This window comes from Hemitrygon akajei, chromosome 10, assembly GCF_048418815.1.
Source record: "Hemitrygon akajei chromosome 10, sHemAka1.3, whole genome shotgun sequence".
NCBI lineage: Eukaryota > Metazoa > Chordata > Chondrichthyes > Myliobatiformes > Dasyatidae > Hemitrygon > Hemitrygon akajei.
In genome coordinates this window covers 121763398-121781292 of record NC_133133.1, presented here as the reverse complement: position 1 = coordinate 121781292, position 17895 = coordinate 121763398, and the positions used below count along the sequence as shown (strand labels likewise).

The window sequence follows — 17895 nt, the reverse complement described above, 5'->3', positions numbered from 1 at the left end:
GCCTTTATAAATCAGAGCATTGAGTACAGAAGTTGGGATGTAATGTTAAAATTGTACAAGGCATTGGTAAGGCCAAATTTGGAATATTGTGTATAGTTCTGGTCACCGAATTATAGGAAAGATATCAATAAATTAGAGAGAGTGCAGAGATGATTTACTAGGATGTTACCTGGGTTTCAGCACTTAAGTTACAGAGAAAGGTTGAACAAGTTAGGTCTCTATTCATTGGAGCATAGAAGGTTGAGGGGGGATTTGATCGAGGTATTTAAAATTTTGAGAGGGATAGATAGAGTTGACGTGAATAGGCTGTTTCCATTGAGAGTAGGGGAGATTCAAACGAGAGGACATGATTTGAGAGTTAGGGGGCAAAAGTTTAAGGGAAACACGAGGGGGTATTTCTTTACTCAGAGTGTGATAGCTGTGTGGAATGAGCTTCCTGTAGAAGTAGTAGAGGCCAGTTCAGTTGTGTCATTTAAGGTAAAATTGGATAGGTATATGGACAGGAAAGGAGTGGAGGGTTATGGGCTGAGTACGGGTAGGTGGGACTAGGTGAGATTAAGACTAGGAGGGCCGAGATGGCCTGTTTCCGTGCTGTAATTGTTATATGATTATATACAAAACTATGGGGGTTATAGATAGGGTAAATGGAAGCAGGCTTTTTCCACTAAGGTTGGGTGAGATGAGAACTAGAGATCACGGGTTTAGGGTGAAAGGTGAAATCTTTAAGGGAACAGGAGAGTGATTTTCTTCACCTGGTGGTGAGAGCATGGAACAGGGTACCAGCAGAAATGGTAGATGCAGATTGGATTTCAATGGTTAAGTGAAGTTTGGATAAGTATGGGAGGGTATGCAAGACTGTGGAATAGGTGTAGGTTGGTGGGACTAAGCAGAATAATTGTTTGGCAAGGACGAAATGAGCCAAAGGGCCAGTTTCTGACCAGTAGTACTCTATGACTAAGAAACCAAAATCATCACTTTGTTAACCAGGTTATTCACACATTAAAACCTTCTAACCTTTTGTGCTCCCTTTGCATCTTTTAGTGTTCCAATCAATTCCTCCAGTCCCTTCAACTTCAGTTCCAATTCCAGTGCCTTGTCCTCCGCTGTTGCCCTTTCCTCCTGGGCTAGTTTAACATCCTGCATGATCTTTAGTTTATCACTCTGCAACTGTAACATGGTCCTTGAGAACTTCTCCTGCTGTGCAAGAGGCAAGGCTCCACTGAACTGCCTGCGTAAGGACTGGATGGTCTGTCGCAGATGCTTGGCCTTGTTTCTGCCTTCCATCCGTGCATAGTAGAGGGCCTGCTCCCGCTCGTCCACTTTCTGCATCAGCCGCAGGTTACAGGCTTCCATCTTCTGCAGCTTGCTCGCAAAGGCCGCCAGCTTGCTGACGGCAGCAGCCTCACTCACCTGCAGCGCAACAACGTGTTGGTGCAGTGTCGCAATGAGAGCTTTCTCATCAGACTGTGCCTGAAAATAAAGAAGATAGATACAGCAAGTGTTTCAATAAGTGGTCATGGTGGTCCTGACATTTTTATTTGATGCCCAGCTGGCTAATGATGTTCAAAGTTCAAAGTAAATTTGTTACCAGAGTACGTACTTGTCACCATAAACTACTCTCTGATTTATTTCTTGCAGGCTTTTACAGTAGAACAAAGAAGTGCAATAGAATCAATGAAAACTACACAAACACTGACGAATAACTAATATGCAGAAGACAACAAACTGCAAATATAAAACAAATAATAATAATAAATTAATAGTAAATAAATAATACCAAGAACATGAGCTGTAGAGCTCTTTAAAGTGAACATGTTAATTAATGTTAGAATTGGTTAGCAGTGGAGAGAGACAGTTAACTTCAACAAACAAAATAAGAGGTAGGAGACGGCCATTCAGCCCTTCATACCTGCTCTATTGCTCAATTAAATCATGGCTGATCTTCCCTCAGTGCTACTTTCCAGTGCTATTGCTTATTCTTTTAGAGTCAGAGAGCACTACAGCATAGAAACAGGCCTCCATGCCAACCTCATCTTCTGCCTAGTTCCATCTATCTGCTCCCAGTCCATATCACTCCAATCCCTCCTTTCTATGTATCTATCCAAATTTCTCTTAAATGTTCCAATTAAACCAGCGTCCACCACTTCTGCTGTCAGCTTGTTCCACGCTCGCATCATTCTCTGATTGAAGATGTTTCCCTTCAGATTCCTCTTAAATATTTCACCTGTTATGCTGAACTCATAGCTCTAGTCTGCTTGCATTCATCCAATCTACACCCCTCATAATTTTGCATACCTCTCTAAGATTAACTGCCATTTTCCTGCACTCCAGGGAATGAATTCATAACCTTTTCAATCTTTCCCTACAACTCAGGTCCTCAAGTCCCAGCAAAATCCTCGTAATTTTTTTTAATAGATTCAATATAACTTCCAAACTCATGTACTAAATGTCCTAAAATATAAAATCGATCGCATTGAGAATGCAGATACCTTTTACAAATTTCAAAAGTTAAATGAAAAGACCCAAAACAGCGAGTCATGTTTCACTCCAGAAAAAGGAATGCGAATTTCTAAGGTGTAACTGTGGAAAAATAATATAAGCAATTGAACTTTGAAGCACATACACTTTGTCTTAATCTTTGTCTAGTTTCATTAACTTAGATACATTTTAAAACTGTATTCTGGTTTATAATTTACATGAAGACTTTAATGGAAGTGGCCAATATCAAAAATACAGGGGGAAAATGTTGAAGTAAATAAAGCTTTATGAAGATATGCAGAAATTGTCAATTTGATGATTAAGTCAATTGAGAATTCTAACCCTAAGCAGGTGGCCATTTGGCCCTTTATGGTGGTTATTCTACTAGTTATGCTGGCAATTTCCTGTTTTTTTCATTAAAATTCACACTGAATCTGTGAGCAGCACCATTTCTAGATTGCAACAACATCAGAATCAGGATCAGGTTTATTATCACCGGCATGTGACGTGAAATTTGTTAACCTAGCATCAGCAGTTCAATGCAATACATAATCTAGCAGAGGCAGAAGAAAAAATAATAAATAAAATAATATGGTTATAAAACATAATAATAAACAAGTATATACATAAATCAATTATGTATATTGAATAGATCAAAGACAGAAATACTGTATATTTAAAAAAGTGAGGTAGTGTCCAAAGCTTCAATGTCCATTTAGGAAATCGGATGGCAGAGGGGAAGAACCTGTTCCTGAATCGCTGAGTGTGTGCCTTCAGGCTTCTGTATCTCCTACCTGATGGTATCAGTGAGAAAAGGATATGTCCTGGGTGCTAGAGATCCTTAGTAATGGACATTTCCTTTCTGAGACACCGCTCCCTAAAGATGTCCTGAGTACTTTGTAGGCTAGTATCCAAGATGGAGCTGACTAGATTGATAATGCTCTGCAGCTTCTTTCAGTCCTGTGCAATAGCCCCTCCATACCAGACTGATGCAGCCTGTCAGAATGCTCTCCACGGTACAACTATAGAAGTTTCTGAGTGTATTTGTTGACATGCCGAATATCTTCAAACTCCTATTAAAGAATAGTCACTGTCATGCCTTCTTTATGACTACATCAATATGTTGGGATCAGGTTAAATCCTCAGAGATCTTGACACTGAGGAACTTGAAGCTGCTCACTCTCTCCACTTCTGATCCCTCTAAGAGGATTGGTATGTGCTCCTTCGTCTTACCCTTCCTGAAGTCCACAATCAGCTCTTTTGTCTTACTGACGTTGAGTGCCAGGTTGTTGCTGCGGCACCATTCCACTAGTTGGCACATCTCACTCCTGTATGCCCTCTCGTCACCACCTGAGATTCTCCCAACAATGGTTGTATTGTCAGCAAATTTGTAGATGGTATTTGAGCTATCCCTAGCCACACAGACACGTGTATACAGAGAGTAGAGCAGTGGGCTAAGCACACACCCCTGAGGTGCACCAGTGTTGATCATCAGCAAGGAGGATATGTTATCACCAATCTACACAAACTGTGGTCTTCTGAATAGGAAGTTGAGGATCCAATTACAGAGGGAGGTACAGAGGCCCAGGTTCTGCAACTTCTCAATCAGGATTGTGGGAATGATGGTTTAATTGCTGAACTATATTCGATGAACAGCATCCTGACGTAGGTGTTTGTGTTGTCTAGGTGGTCTAAAGCCACATGGAGAGCCATTGAGATTGCATCTGCTGTTGACCTATTGTGGCAATAGGCAAATTGCAATGGGTCTAGGTCCTTGCTGAGGCAGGAGTTCAGTCTAGTCATACCAACCTCTCAAAGCATTACATCACTGTCGATGTGAGTGCTACCAGGCAATAGTTAATACGGCAGCCTACATTATTCTTCATAGGCACTGGTATAATTGTTGCCTTTTTGAAGCAAGTGGTAACTTCTGCCCGTAACAGTGAGAGATTGAAAATGTCCTTGAATACTCCCGCTAGTTGGCTGGCACGGGTTTTCAGAGCCTTACCAGGTACACCATCAGGACCTTCTGTCTTGCGAGGGTTCACTCTCTTTAAAGACAGTCTAAAATCAGCCTCTGACAGAGAGAGATCACAGGTCATCAGGTGCAGCAGGGATCTTCACAGCCGTAGTTGTGTTCTCCCTTTCAAAGCATGCATATAAGGCGTTGAGTTCATCTGGTAGTGAAGTATCACTGCCATTCATACTACTGGTTTTTGCTTTGTAGGAAGTAATGTCTTGCAGACCCTGCCAGGGTTTATGTGCATCTGATTTCGCCTCAACCTCGTTCGAAATTGTCTCTTTGCCCTTGAAATAGCGCTCCGCAAATTATACCTGGTTTTCTGGTACAGGCCTGGGTTGCCAGACATGAATGCCACTGATCTAGCCTTCAGCAGACGGCGTACCTCCTGGTTCATCCACGGCTTTTGGGAAGGTACAGTAAGCACATTAAGTCGGTAACAACTGTAGCACACTCATCTAGATCCAAAGATGAATCCTTGAATACAGTCCAGTCCACTGATTCAAAGCAGTCCTGTAGGTGCTCCTGTGTTTCCCTTGTCCAGACCTTCTTGGTCCTCACTGCTGGTGCTGCTGTCTTCAGTCTCTGCCTATACTCAGGGAGTAGAAGTACAGCTAGGTGATCAGTCTTCCCAAAATGAGGGTATGGAATACAGTAGCATGATAGGCATACTTGATGGTGGTGTAGCAATGGTCCAGTGTGTTGTTTTCTCTGGTATTGCAAATGATCTGTTGATGGTAATTGCTTAGTGACTTTTTCAGACTGGCCTTGTTAAAATCTTCCAAAATGATAGTGAAAGCGTTAGGGTGTGCTGTTTCGTGCATGTTGATCCCATTGCTCATATCATCTAAAGCCTGCTTGACATTGGCCTGAGGTGGAATGTAAACTGCTACAATGACCCCAGAGAACGTGGTAGGTAAAATGGGCAACACTTTACTGCTAGATATGTGCACCAAGAAGAGTTGATCATGAGGCATACTCCTCCACCTCTGCTTTTGACTCTATAGATCTACCCGACGGTGTATAGTAAACCCATTGATCGGAATCGCTGCATCCGGTACAGAAGGGGTTAACCAGGATTCCGTGAAACAAAGGACATATGCGGTCTGATCCAGCACTTTGGATCATCGATCATCGATAAAATCATCGATTTTATTCACCAGAGACTGCACGTTCGCCAGCAAGACAGTCGGTATAAGGGAGTTTAAAACCCCGTTTCCTTTTTTTTTAAAAAAACTCCACATTTTGTATCTGGATCTTTTCTAAAATAACTTGTAAATTTTTTTTGAGGTATAAGTTGACCACCGACTTTCCGGAAACTGATGGTTCAGCACCTCTTTCAATTCAGTCGAAATTACGAGATGTAGTTTACTGGGCGGCCACCAGATGACAGTGTGCGTAATGTACGCAGCGCCATCTATGCCGAGACTCATTTTGACAAAGGCACTTTATTTTTATTATCTATATTGCACTTGTTGATAACAGTCCCAATATCTTGTGCTTATTTTTGTTTATTTTACTTAAATTTAACCCTAGCTAAGTGCAAGTACCAGTGGTGGTGTCAAACGTAAACACCAGTCTATATCGCTGCAAAGAGAAGGTTGAAATATTGAAAAAACTGGAAAAAACAGAAAAAGGTGTTTCTGTACGTAAGCTGTGTGACTTATATGGCATTGGATCGTCAACTGTGTATGATATAAAGCACCAAGGTGAAATTAATTTGCAATTCTATGCAAACAGTGATTCTCTAAAGCAAATGAGCATTAGAAAAACTGAACACTGAGCATGATTGATGATGATTGAATGGTTTCACCAGCGGAGTGATGGAGTCGACTTGTTGTGCAATATGATAATGAACCAAGCTAAGTTGTTTCATAAAGAACTGAAATCAGATTACTTTCATGATGAGGCCAAACTCAGGTTGGAGGAGCAACACCTCATATACCATCTGGGTAGTCTCCAGCCCATTGCATGAACATTGAATTCTCCAACTTTCGGTAATTCCCTCCCTCTCTCTTTCCCCAACCTAGTTTCACTCTGCCTCCTCCTCCAGCTGCCTATCACCTCTCTCATGATTCTGTCTTCTTCTACTACCCATAGTGCTTTCCCCTTACATTCCTTCTTCACCTTTCCTGCCTATCCCTCCCTGCTTCCCCTCCCCCACCCCTTGATCTTTCCTCTGATTAGCTTTTCACCTGCACCTAACAGCCTTCTTCCCACCCTCCACCCACCTTCTTTATAGGGCCCCTGCCCCCTCCCTCTTCAGTCCTGACGAAGGGTCTCGGCCCGAAACGTTGACTGCTCGTTTCCATGGATGCTGCCCGACCTGCTGAGTTCCTCCAGCGTGTTTGTACGTGTTGCTTTGGCCACAGCATCTACAGTGTACTTTGTGTTTGAAATCAGATCATGCCTGCAACTCTAGTGAAGGATGGCTTCAAAAGGTTTAAGAAGTGCCATGGAATTTCCATGCCTTATACTGGCATTAAATTGAATTATACTGGCGATGCACACCTAGGAAAATATTAGCAATAGAAGATGAAGATCCCACAGGATTCAAACTATCCAAGGACAGTTGCCATTTTAAGGTGTTATAATGTAGCAGGTACTCACAGATATAAATCACCTGGTGACTGGAAGTAGTAAATGTCCTAGGGCGTTGAAAGGTGTTAAAATTTACCCAGTAACAAATTGTGCAAATAAAAACGGCTGTATTACCACCAATATTATGTTAGAGTGGTTTGAAAAATATTTTGTACTAGAAGCCAGAGCACATTGCACATCTGTAGGGCTACACGAAAATTGCAAAATTCTTCTTCTTTTGGATAACTGTTCAGCTCACCACAGAGCTGAACTCCTGTGTAAGAATAATGTTTTTACAGTCTATTTACCACCAAAGTGTTCATTGCTTATCTGACCCCAAGACCAAGGAATACTGCACTCTCCAAAGGCCAAGTATCGCTCACTTTTCATGAAACGTCTGTTAGAAGACGTGAATGCTGGCAATTCTGTACAGACATTTATTAAAGAATTTAACAAGAAGGACGTTCCCTGGTTCATTGTTCGAGGGTGGGTGAAGGTAGAACCTTCAACATTAAAGAATGACTGGCAAAAGTTGTGGCTTGCCTTGATGTTTGATAATGTGCCTGAAAAGCTTGATGACAATTTTACAGGATTTTGTGTACCAAAGGAGAAAGTATTTTTTCATGATTTGCTCACACACACAAAAGTGCTCCAGGACCTGCTTTCAAAGCTATAGTAAGTATTCTTAATGAAGAAAATCTATGTGAGTGGATGATTGCCAACGACGAAAAACCTATTGTGTATCATCTTACAGACTGTGTTCTGAAAGCTGATAAAAACACTGCAACTGATGAAGATGGCAGTGATGACAATGAAATAAATGAAACTGAAAGATTTATTATTGACAATTTAATTGAGTTGTTGGTGATTTAATCAAAGGGTTAGAGAAACATACCTTCATGATGGAACAAAAGCAAATGAATTTTTATTTGATGCAAGAAAAATTACACAGGAAAAGCACATGAAACAACTTCGCCTGGATGAAATGTTTAAAAAGATAACCGAGAAGCAAAATTCTTTGTAAGCAGAGTTGTAACAGGGTAGCAAATTACACAGCATCCACACAACCCAGGGTTGGGGTAGCTGAGCCGATTCAACCTCATGGGATTAGCGGGACCGGAGTGTGTATTCCCTAGACTTGGGCAGCCAAGGAAACCAGCAGGGTTTCAGAAATATAATTTCAGATTGTAATCTTTTAAAAGAAATCATTCTAAAAATGCCAATTCTGGGACTGAGTCAAAGTTTATGTTCACTAAAAAGCAAGTTAAGCAAAAGAAAATATTTTTTCTTATTAACACAATCCGAATCAGGTTTAATATCGCTGGTTTATGTCATGAAATATGTTGCTTTGCAGCAGCAGTACAGTGTAATACATAATAAAACACTCAATTACAATAAAAATATTTATTTAATATATTATTAAGGTATATTCTGGAGTTATGGTATTTAGAAAATATTAATTTCAACAGCAACCAGTCTTCAGACCTGAACGTGGAACGTGTAAGTAAGAGTTCAAAATGCCAGAACAATGGTGTTCTTGGAGCTGCAGTCTGGAGTCAATTACAAACAAAGAAACAGCCCACTGATCTGAGATGCATGAATGCAGTCCAGAGTCAGTGGGGATAACATTCATTTTTGGGTGTCTGGAGGGTCAGTGTGAAGATGGGGGCACTTGAAAATTACATGCAATTCAAAGGAAGCATTGCAGATATTGCAGAGAGACATAGATAGGTTAAGTGAATGGGTAAGGGTCTGGCAGATGGAGTACAATCTTGGTAAATGCGAGGTCATCCACTTTGGAAGGCAAAGTGGAAGAGCAGTTTATTATTTAAATGGTAAAAAACTTGCAGTGTGATGCTGTGCGAAAGGACTTGGGGGTGCTTGTGCATGAATCGCAAAAGGTTGGTTTGCAGGTGCAGCAGGCTATCAAGAAGGCAAATGGAATGTTGGCCTTCATTGCTAGAGGGATTTAATTCAAGAGCAGGGAGGTTATGTTGCAGCTGTATAGGGTACTGGTGAGGCGGCATCTGGAATACTCGTGCAGTTCTGGTCTCCTTACTTAAGGAAGGATATGCTGGCTTTGGAGGCGGCGCAGAGGAGGTTCACCAGGTTGATTACAGAGATGAAGGGGTTAATCTATGAGGAGAGATTGAGTCTCCTGGGACTGTACTAGCTGGAATTCAGAAGATGAGAGGAGATCTTATAGAAACATACAAAATTATGAAAGGGATAGATAAGATAGATAAGGCAGGAAAGTCTTTTCCACTGGTAGGTGAGACTAGAACTAGGGACATAGCTTCAAGATTCAGGGGAGTAAATTTAGAACGGAGATGAGGAACTACTTTTCCCAGAGAGTGATGAATCTGTGGAATCCTCTGCCCAATGAAGCAGTAGAGGCTACTTCAGTAAATATACTTAAGACAAGGTGATGCACCATCAATAACTCACGCCGAGACTTAGGAAGTGAGATATCGGCTTTTATTGACTGAAGAACAACACTACATCCTGGGGAAAATGAGGGAGAGCAGCAGGCCACAGTCGCCTTTATACAGGGGTCTGTGGGAGGAGCCACAGGGGTAGTCAGCAGGGTCTTGGGAGGAGCCACAGGAGCAGTCAGACAGGTATATCTAGTTCACCACACAAGGTTGGATAGATTTTGCATAGTAGGGGAAAATAAGGGTTATGGGGAAAAGGCAGGTAGATGGAGACCAGTCCATGGCCAGATCAGCCATGATCTTATTGAATGGCGGAGCAGGCTTGATGGGTCAGATGGCCTATTCCTGCACTATTTCTTATGCTCTTATGGATACATTGTAACGATGGAATTGTCCTACTGTTACCTTTGATCTTTAGCATATAAAAATATCATGTAATATTGAGTCAGGGAGGCCTCTTCTTCCAAGAGTGTCTCCAGTAGAACTCCTGTTTGTTTGGCTGAATAAAGGCTTCTATATCCACCAGCTTCAGTGTCTCTCCGGTGACTTCGCTCACAGTCACAACAATATAATATGTAATATTTCAATATATTACATAATTCAATTTAATAAGTAGTGCAAAAAGAGAGAGAAAAATATTGAGGTAGAGTACTACTATCAAGCAAGAGGTACATCAGATTTCTGAACAGACAGTAATTCCATGTAAGGAGAAGTTGGCACGTCTTGGTGATGAGGCCTCTTAAAAGATGGATGTTGCCTTTCTGAGGCATCGTCTTGCAGATTTCCTCGATGCTGGTGAGGCTACTGCCCATGAAGAAGCTGTCTGAGTTTGCAACTTTCTGCAGCTTTTTCCATAGCAGACGGTGAATGCAATCAGTTAGAATGCTCTCCACAGCACACATGTAGAAATCTGCGAGTCATTGATGGCATACCAAATCTCCTCAAACTCCTAATATAACTGCTGTCACATATTCTTTGTAATTGCATCAATATATTGGGTCCAGGATAGATCTTCAGAAATGTTGACACCCAGGAACTTGAAACTGCTCTCCCTTTCCACTGCTGATCCCTCGATGAGGACTGGTGTCTGCTCCCTTGAGTTCTCCTTCCTGAAGTCCATAATCAGTTCCTTGGTTTTACGACGTTGAGTGTGAGGTTACTGTTGTGACATCAATCAACCAGCTGATCTATCTCACTCCTGTATGCCTCATCACCATCTGAAATTCTGCCAACATGAGCTATGTCAACAAATTTATAGATGGTGTTTGAGTTGTGCCTAGCCACAGAGTCATTGGTGTCGAGAGTAGAACAATGGGCTAAGCATGCATCCCAGAGGGGCACCAGTGTTGATTGCCAGTGAGATGTTATTTCTGATCTGCACTTACTGGTCTCCCAATGAGGAAGTCAAGGATCCAGTTACAGATGGAGGTATAGTGGCCCAGGTTTTGGAGCTTTTTGATTAGTACTGAGGGTATGATGGTGTTGAACAGTGATCAACAAACAGCAGCCTGACATAGGTATTGCTATTGTCCAGGTGGTTCAAGGCCGAGTGGAGAGCCAGTGAGATAGCATTGCTGCAGACCTGTTATAGTGATAGGCAAATTGCAGTGGGTTCAGGCCCTTGCTTAGACAGGAGTTGACTCCAGCCATGACCAACCAACTTAAAGCACTTCATCATTGCGTATATGAGTACAACTGGCCCATAGTCACTGAGGCAACTCAACCTGCTCTTCTTGGGCACCAGTATGACCGGCACCCTTTTGAAGCAGGTGGGAACCTCCACGTCCCATTCCCATTCTGATATGTCTATCCATGGCCTCCTCTACTGTCAAGATGAATCCACACTCAGGTTGGAGGAACAACACCTTATATACCAGCTGGGTAGCCTCCAACCTGATGGCATGAACTCTGACTTCTCTAACTTCCATTAATGCCCCTCCTCCCCTTCTTACCCCATCCCTAACATATTTAGTTGTTTTTTTTTTCTCTCTCTCTGCCCATCACCCTGCCTGTTCTCCATCTCCCTCTGGTGCTCCCCCACTCCCCCTTTCTTTCTCCTGAGGCCTCCTGTCCCATGATCCTTTTCCCTTCTCCAGCTCTATATCACTTTCGCCAATCACCTTTCCAGCTCTTAGCTTCATCCCACCTCCTCCGGTCTTCTCCTATCATTTCGCATTTCCCCTTCCCCCCACTACTTTCAAATCTCTTAGTATCTCTCTTTTCAGTTAGTCCTGACGAAGGGTCTCGGCCCAAAAAGTTGACAGTACTTCTCCCTATAGATGCTGCCTGGCCTGCTGTGTTCCACCAGCATTTTGTGTGTGTTGTTTGAATTTCCAGCATCTGCAGATTTCCTCGTGTTGACTGATTAAATATTTGCATTAACACGGGTGTACCTAATAAAATGGCCACTGAGTGTATTTGCAAGCAAAACTAAGATCAGTCTTTACTTGAGATAAATTTGTGCAAGTAATATATTTTTGAAAAGCTTTGCTAACTGAGCAGCTAAAAATAATTTACAGCCTACTGCTTAATTTGGGGTAGGGTAAAGGAGGGGCTTCTGCTAGGTTTGACCATGTCTGCATGCTTTTATGCATCGAATTACTGTCACATGATTGGCTGATTAGATATTTGTATTAATGAGGTGTACATTATAAAGTGGCCACTGATTGTATATTTCTTATTATAATTTATAGTACATTTTATGTATTGCCAGAAAACAAAAAAATCACAACATATGTCAATGATAATAAACTTGATTCTGTTGCTGAAAATTTGCAGGAACCACATGAAATATTAATAGAAGACAGAGTCTTTTACTGTGTTTTTCTTAATGATTCACTAGATGTTTTTTTTAAACAAAAAAGTTGAATGCAAAATGTGTCCAAACCTGGTAATCCAGCACCTGCATTCTGAGGGCCTCGACCTCCTTCTCCCTGGACTGCTGACGGGCTTCCAAAGCTGCAATCTGCATTTTGGCTACATCAGAAACATCTCTGAGCCTGAGGAAGAAGGAAATTTCATTAATGCAATTAACATATTATAGAAAATATATTTAGTGCAATTTAAAAGCTGTATCTCTCAGTTTAATAGTTATCTGAATATACACTGAGATTAAAGAAAATTTACTATCATCTGACTCCACATATATACAACCAAACGAAACAACGTTCTTCCAGACCACGATGCACCCACAAAACATACTATATCATGCATAGCACATAAACAAAATATGACCCAAATAAGTTAATAAATACAATTCAAGAATACAGGTAGCGCATAGCACAGGTCAACAGAAAACAGCTTGCTGTCCTAGTGATGAGACCTTGGTGGTGGCAGGGCATTCATTTGCCTCACAGCCTGAGGGAAGAAACTGTTACCGATTCCTGATGCTTGTGTACCTCCTCCCTAATGGTCGTGGGTCAAAGAGATTGTGGGGTGGGTGTTAGGGATCCTCAATAATACTTTGGGCCCTTCATATACAATGTCAAAATGTCAGAAGGAACTGGTGGGAAACCTTTATCTTTCAATCAGTTTCTCCTCCAATAAATTTTATCCTATCCCTCTGACTCTGACCTTCTATGCCTGGCTCTCTCCACTGATTGTCACATTGTCACTTAGCTCCACCTTCAATCCCATTTTCTTACCTTTTCCCTGTAATCTTTGATGCTCTTACTAATGAACAACCAATTTTAATTATACCCAATGACTTGACTTTCACAGCCATCTGAGGCAACGAATTCACAGATTCACCACCCTCTGGCGAAATAAATTCCTCCTCATCTCTGTACTAAAAGGTCATCCTTGTATTTTGAGGTTGTGCCCTCTGGTCCCAGACTCCTCCACTATAGGAAATATCTTCTCCACGTCCACTCTAGCCCTTCCAACATTCAATAGGTTTCTATGAGATTCCTCCTCATTCTTCTAAACTCAAGTACAGGCCCAGAACCATCAATCGCTCCTCATATGTTAACCCTTTTATTCCCAACTTTAGTAGCAACCTTCTTACATGTCACCTCTTTGACCAAACATTTGGTTACCCTATCTACAAGTTCACTCTATGTCAGCATGAATGTTTTCCTGAATTAAAAACTAGCAGCAGTTAATAATGTTAAAATGTAAATAATATATTAAAAGGGTGCAACTGCTGTACTCAGGCCCAACAAGTATCATTAAGCTGTTTCATTTGTCAATGACACTAATTCCATTAAATTATGCGTATTGTGGCCCATACTAGAAACTCTGCACTTCCACAGTATTTACAAGTTGATTCTTAACTTATTTGAGAACCTTCTGCTTAATGCATAGTGTGGGTATGGGTGGAATGTATCACGAACTTTGACACAAAACTTGACACATTTCACTTCAAGTTTTGATGTAGATGTGACAAAAAAGGTAATCTTAAAAAACAAGATGAATCCAAGCATAACACCCTTTTTTAGGCAGAGCATTCCCCTTGGTGTAAATTTTCATGCTTTATCAACAGAACTTTGGGATGGAACTAGATCATCAAAAATAAAACACACTGGTGTGGGTTTATTATCATCACACGGACAGACACACAGATACATTGAAGGAGTAAAAAGAAAACCCTAATACTGAAAATAATGTTGCTGCTGCAGAGAAGTTGCAGTGCAGGTAAACAAATAAACTACAAGGGCCATGATGGTGAGATTAAGAGTTCAGGCATTAAACCAAAGGAAGAATATGTGGTGTTAAGTCAGCCATGATCTAAGAGTTATGGAACTATTTTGAGGAGTTAAAAGGCCTATACAGTTGTTATGAGAGAGAAAAGGTACAAAATAAGTTACAAACAAAATAGTAATGACTACAGAGCAACACACAAAATGCTGGAGGAACTCAGCAGGTCGGGCAGTGTCAATGAAGAATAAATATTCAATGAATATTCAATGTTTTGGGCCGAGAGCTTAAGAAGGGTCCCTTCCATAGATGGTGCCTGATAGACTGAGTTACTCCAGCATTTTGTTTTTCCTGGATTTCCAGCATCTGCAGAATCTCTTGTGTTAATGACCAAAATACATCTTGAATCAAAATGACATGTTCATGATTGTGCAGTTAACATACTTGGACACTTCAATTTTTAATTCGGATTCACTTTTCTCCAGCTCTGTGATGTGTCTTCTATCCATGTCACTCACTGCTTTGCTTACACTGCTTGCCAACTCATCCCGCAGATCCTGCTCAACTTTCTGAACCTCCAGGTTTATCTTGGTCACCTGGAAACAGAGAGACAGAAAGTGGAAAAGAGCTTAGATTTTGAAAGAAAATATTTTTGTAGGTTACAACGAGACATTGAAAGGATGTAGAGCTGGGTGAGAAGAGGCAGATAGAATTCAATTCGGAAAACTGTTAAGTGATACACTTCAAAAGTTCAAACAAATGCAGAATATAGGATTAATGGAAGGATCCTTAGCAGTGTGGGGGAACAGAGGGATATTGGAGTACACATCCATAGCTCCCTCAAAATTGCCAAACACGTTGATAGGTGGTTAAGGAGGCCTTTGATGTGTTGTCCATCATTAGCCACAGGATTGAGTTCAAAAGCTGTGATGCAATCTCGCAATGCTATAAAAACCTGGTTAGACTACACTTGAAGGAGTGCATTCAGTTCTGGTCCTCTGAAGGTGGAGGAAGCTTTAGAGGGTCCAGAGAAGATTGACCAAGATGCTGTCTGGATTGGAGAACATGTCTAATGAGGATAGAGACACATAAATGAAGGGTTATATGGGAGGGAAATGTTAAATTGATTTTAGAGTGGGTTAAAAGGTCAGCACAACATCATGGGTCGAAGGGCCTGTATGGTGCTGTTCTATGTTCTATTACCAAAAACAATAAAATAATACAAACCAGACTGAAAGATTAAATAAATAAATCACATATTCCACTTAACCCCACTCTATGAAAGGAAAGGTTAGCATATACTCTAATATACTTGGCTTCCACAGCCGTCTGCCACCTATTACCTTCTGTTTAGTCTTCTTTCCCTTTCCCCACCTTTTTATTCTGTACTTACCCTTCCTTTTCAGTCCTGAAGAAGGGCCTGACTGTTTATTCATTTCCATACATGCTGCCTGATCTGCTGAGTTCCTTCAGCATTTTGTGTGTGTTGCTATGAATTTCAGATTCATATCAACAGTAGCTGAAGAAATTCCTCCAAAGCTCTGTCTAAAGTGACACCCCTCTATTCTGAGGTTCTGCCCTCCAGTCCTAGACTCTGCCACTGTAGGAAACATCCTTTCCATGTTCACTCTATCTAGGCCTTTCAATATACAACAGGTATCAATGAGATCCATGCCCCCATTCTTCTAAAGAGACAGAGCCATCAAACGCTCTGCATACATTAACCCTCTCTTTCCTGGAATCATTCTAATGAACCTCCTCTGAACCCTCTTCAATGCCAACACATCTTTTCTTAGAGAAGGGACCCAAAAGTTGTGAAGTGTATAGTTATGCACTTTGGTAAAAGCAATGAAAGGATTGACTATTTTCAACATGGAGAGAAAATATAAAAAAACTGAGGTGTAAAGGGACTTGGGAGTCTTTGTGCAAGATTCCCTAAAGGTTAATTTGCAGGTTGAGTCAGTGGTGGGGAAGGCAAATGCGATGTTAGCATTCATTTCAAGAGGACCAGAATATAAAAGCAAGGATGTACATTTCAGACTTTATAAAGCACTGCTGAGGCCTCATTTGGGAGTATAGAGAGCAGTTTTGGGCCCCTTATCTTAGAAAGAATGTACTGAAACTGAAGAGGGTTCAAAGGAGGTTAACGAAAATTATTCCAGGCTTGTCATATGAAGAGCATTTAATGGCTCTGGGCTTGTATTCACTAGAATTCAGAAGAGGGGTGACCTTATTGAAACACATCAAATGGTAAAAGGCCTTGACAGTGACGATGTTTCCTAATTGTGGGAGAATCTAAGGCCAGAGTATATGGCCCCAGAATAGAGGGCTGTCCTTTTAGAATGGAGATGAGGAGGAATTTCTTTAGCCAGAGAGTGGTGAATCTGTGGAATTCTTTGCCACAGGTGGCTTTGGAGGCCAAGGCTTTAGTTATATTTAAGGCAGAGGTTAATAGATTCTTGATTGGTCAGGACATGAAGGAATATGGGGAGAAAACAGGAGATTGGGGCTGAGAGATAAATTGAATCAGCCATGATGAAAAGGCAAAGCAAACTTGATAGGCCAAACAACCTAATTCTGCTCCTATATCTTATGGTCTAAAATTACTCACAATACTCTATGTGTGGTCTGACCACTACTTAAAAAAGCCTCAAAATGACATCTTTGTTTTCATATTCTAGCCCTCTCAAAATTAATGCTAAAATTGCATTCGACTTCCTTACCACCGACTCGGCCTTTAGGGAATCCTGCACAAAGGACTCCCAAGTCCCTTTGCATGTCTTACTTCTGAATTTTCTCCCCATTTAGAAAATAGTCTGCACTTTTATTTCTTCCACTGACTGGAGGAATAAGCAAAGAACTGGCAGATGGAATATAGTGTAGGAAAGTGTACATGATACTATATTCCATATGCCAATTCTTTGCCCAGTCCTCCAATCTGTTTAAGTCTTTCTTTAGACACTGCTTCCTCAACACAATCTGCCCTTCCACCTATCTTTATATCAAGTGAAAACTTGGCCACAATTCTGTCATCCAAATAATCAATGTACAACGTAAAAAGAAGTGGTCTCAACACCTGACTCCTGTGGAAAACTAGACACCGCCAAGCAGAAATGGTCCCTTTTCTTAGCAGCAGCTTCATGTGTGGCACCTCAAAGAACTTCTGAAAATCCAAGTAAACAACATCCACTGACTATCCTGCCTGTTACTTTCTCAAAGAAAATAACAAAGAATCAAAGAATTCAAATAAATTTGGCAAAAGAGATAACCCCTTAAGGAAACCATGCTGACTCTGGCATACCTTATCATGCGCAACTTGTATTTGTTACGCTCAGGATGTCCCACAGTAATACTCATCTTACAGCTAATACCCATCTTCTGAATCGTACCTGCTGATGTGATGTTGGGACAATGACAGACATTCTGAGCACAGTGAAGTCCATGGCTGCAGCCATTTTAGACTCTGGCTGAGTTACAAGCTTCAGCCTGAGCACAAGTGACAACTCCCCTTTAACCCAAATAAGAGCCATTGTGTTCTCTTGAATGGGCAAGTGGGACCTACTATAGCAGGGGTTCCCAACCTGGGGTGCGAGATGGAATTTCAGGGGGCGCAACAAAGAGTAGCTTGTGTCCTTGAGTGATGAGTCATGAGTCATCACTCAGCCAGCTGCCAGTGTGCCTTGAGAAGTGATGGTAACGTCTGTCCCAAGCACACTCCAGTCTCCCGCTGCCCGAGTCGAGAGA

The 17895-nt window shown here is 41.4% G+C and overlaps 1 protein-coding gene across 3 annotated transcripts in view; it reads right to left on the bottom strand.

The window, feature by feature from the left end:
• The window catches only part of cep290 (centrosomal protein 290), a 172799-nt gene that overhangs the window by 68391 nt on the left and 86513 nt on the right, over positions 1–17895 (bottom strand). For all 3 annotated transcript variants that reach the window (XM_073058859.1, XM_073058860.1, XM_073058861.1), the window contains exons 28-30: positions 14596–14747; positions 12401–12512; positions 1015–1470 (exon numbers count right to left, since the gene is read on the bottom strand). In XM_073058859.1, the coding sequence (XP_072914960.1) occupies positions 1015–1470; positions 12401–12512; positions 14596–14747 (720 nt within the window). The remainder of the gene's footprint in view (positions 1–1014; positions 1471–12400; positions 12513–14595; positions 14748–17895) is intronic.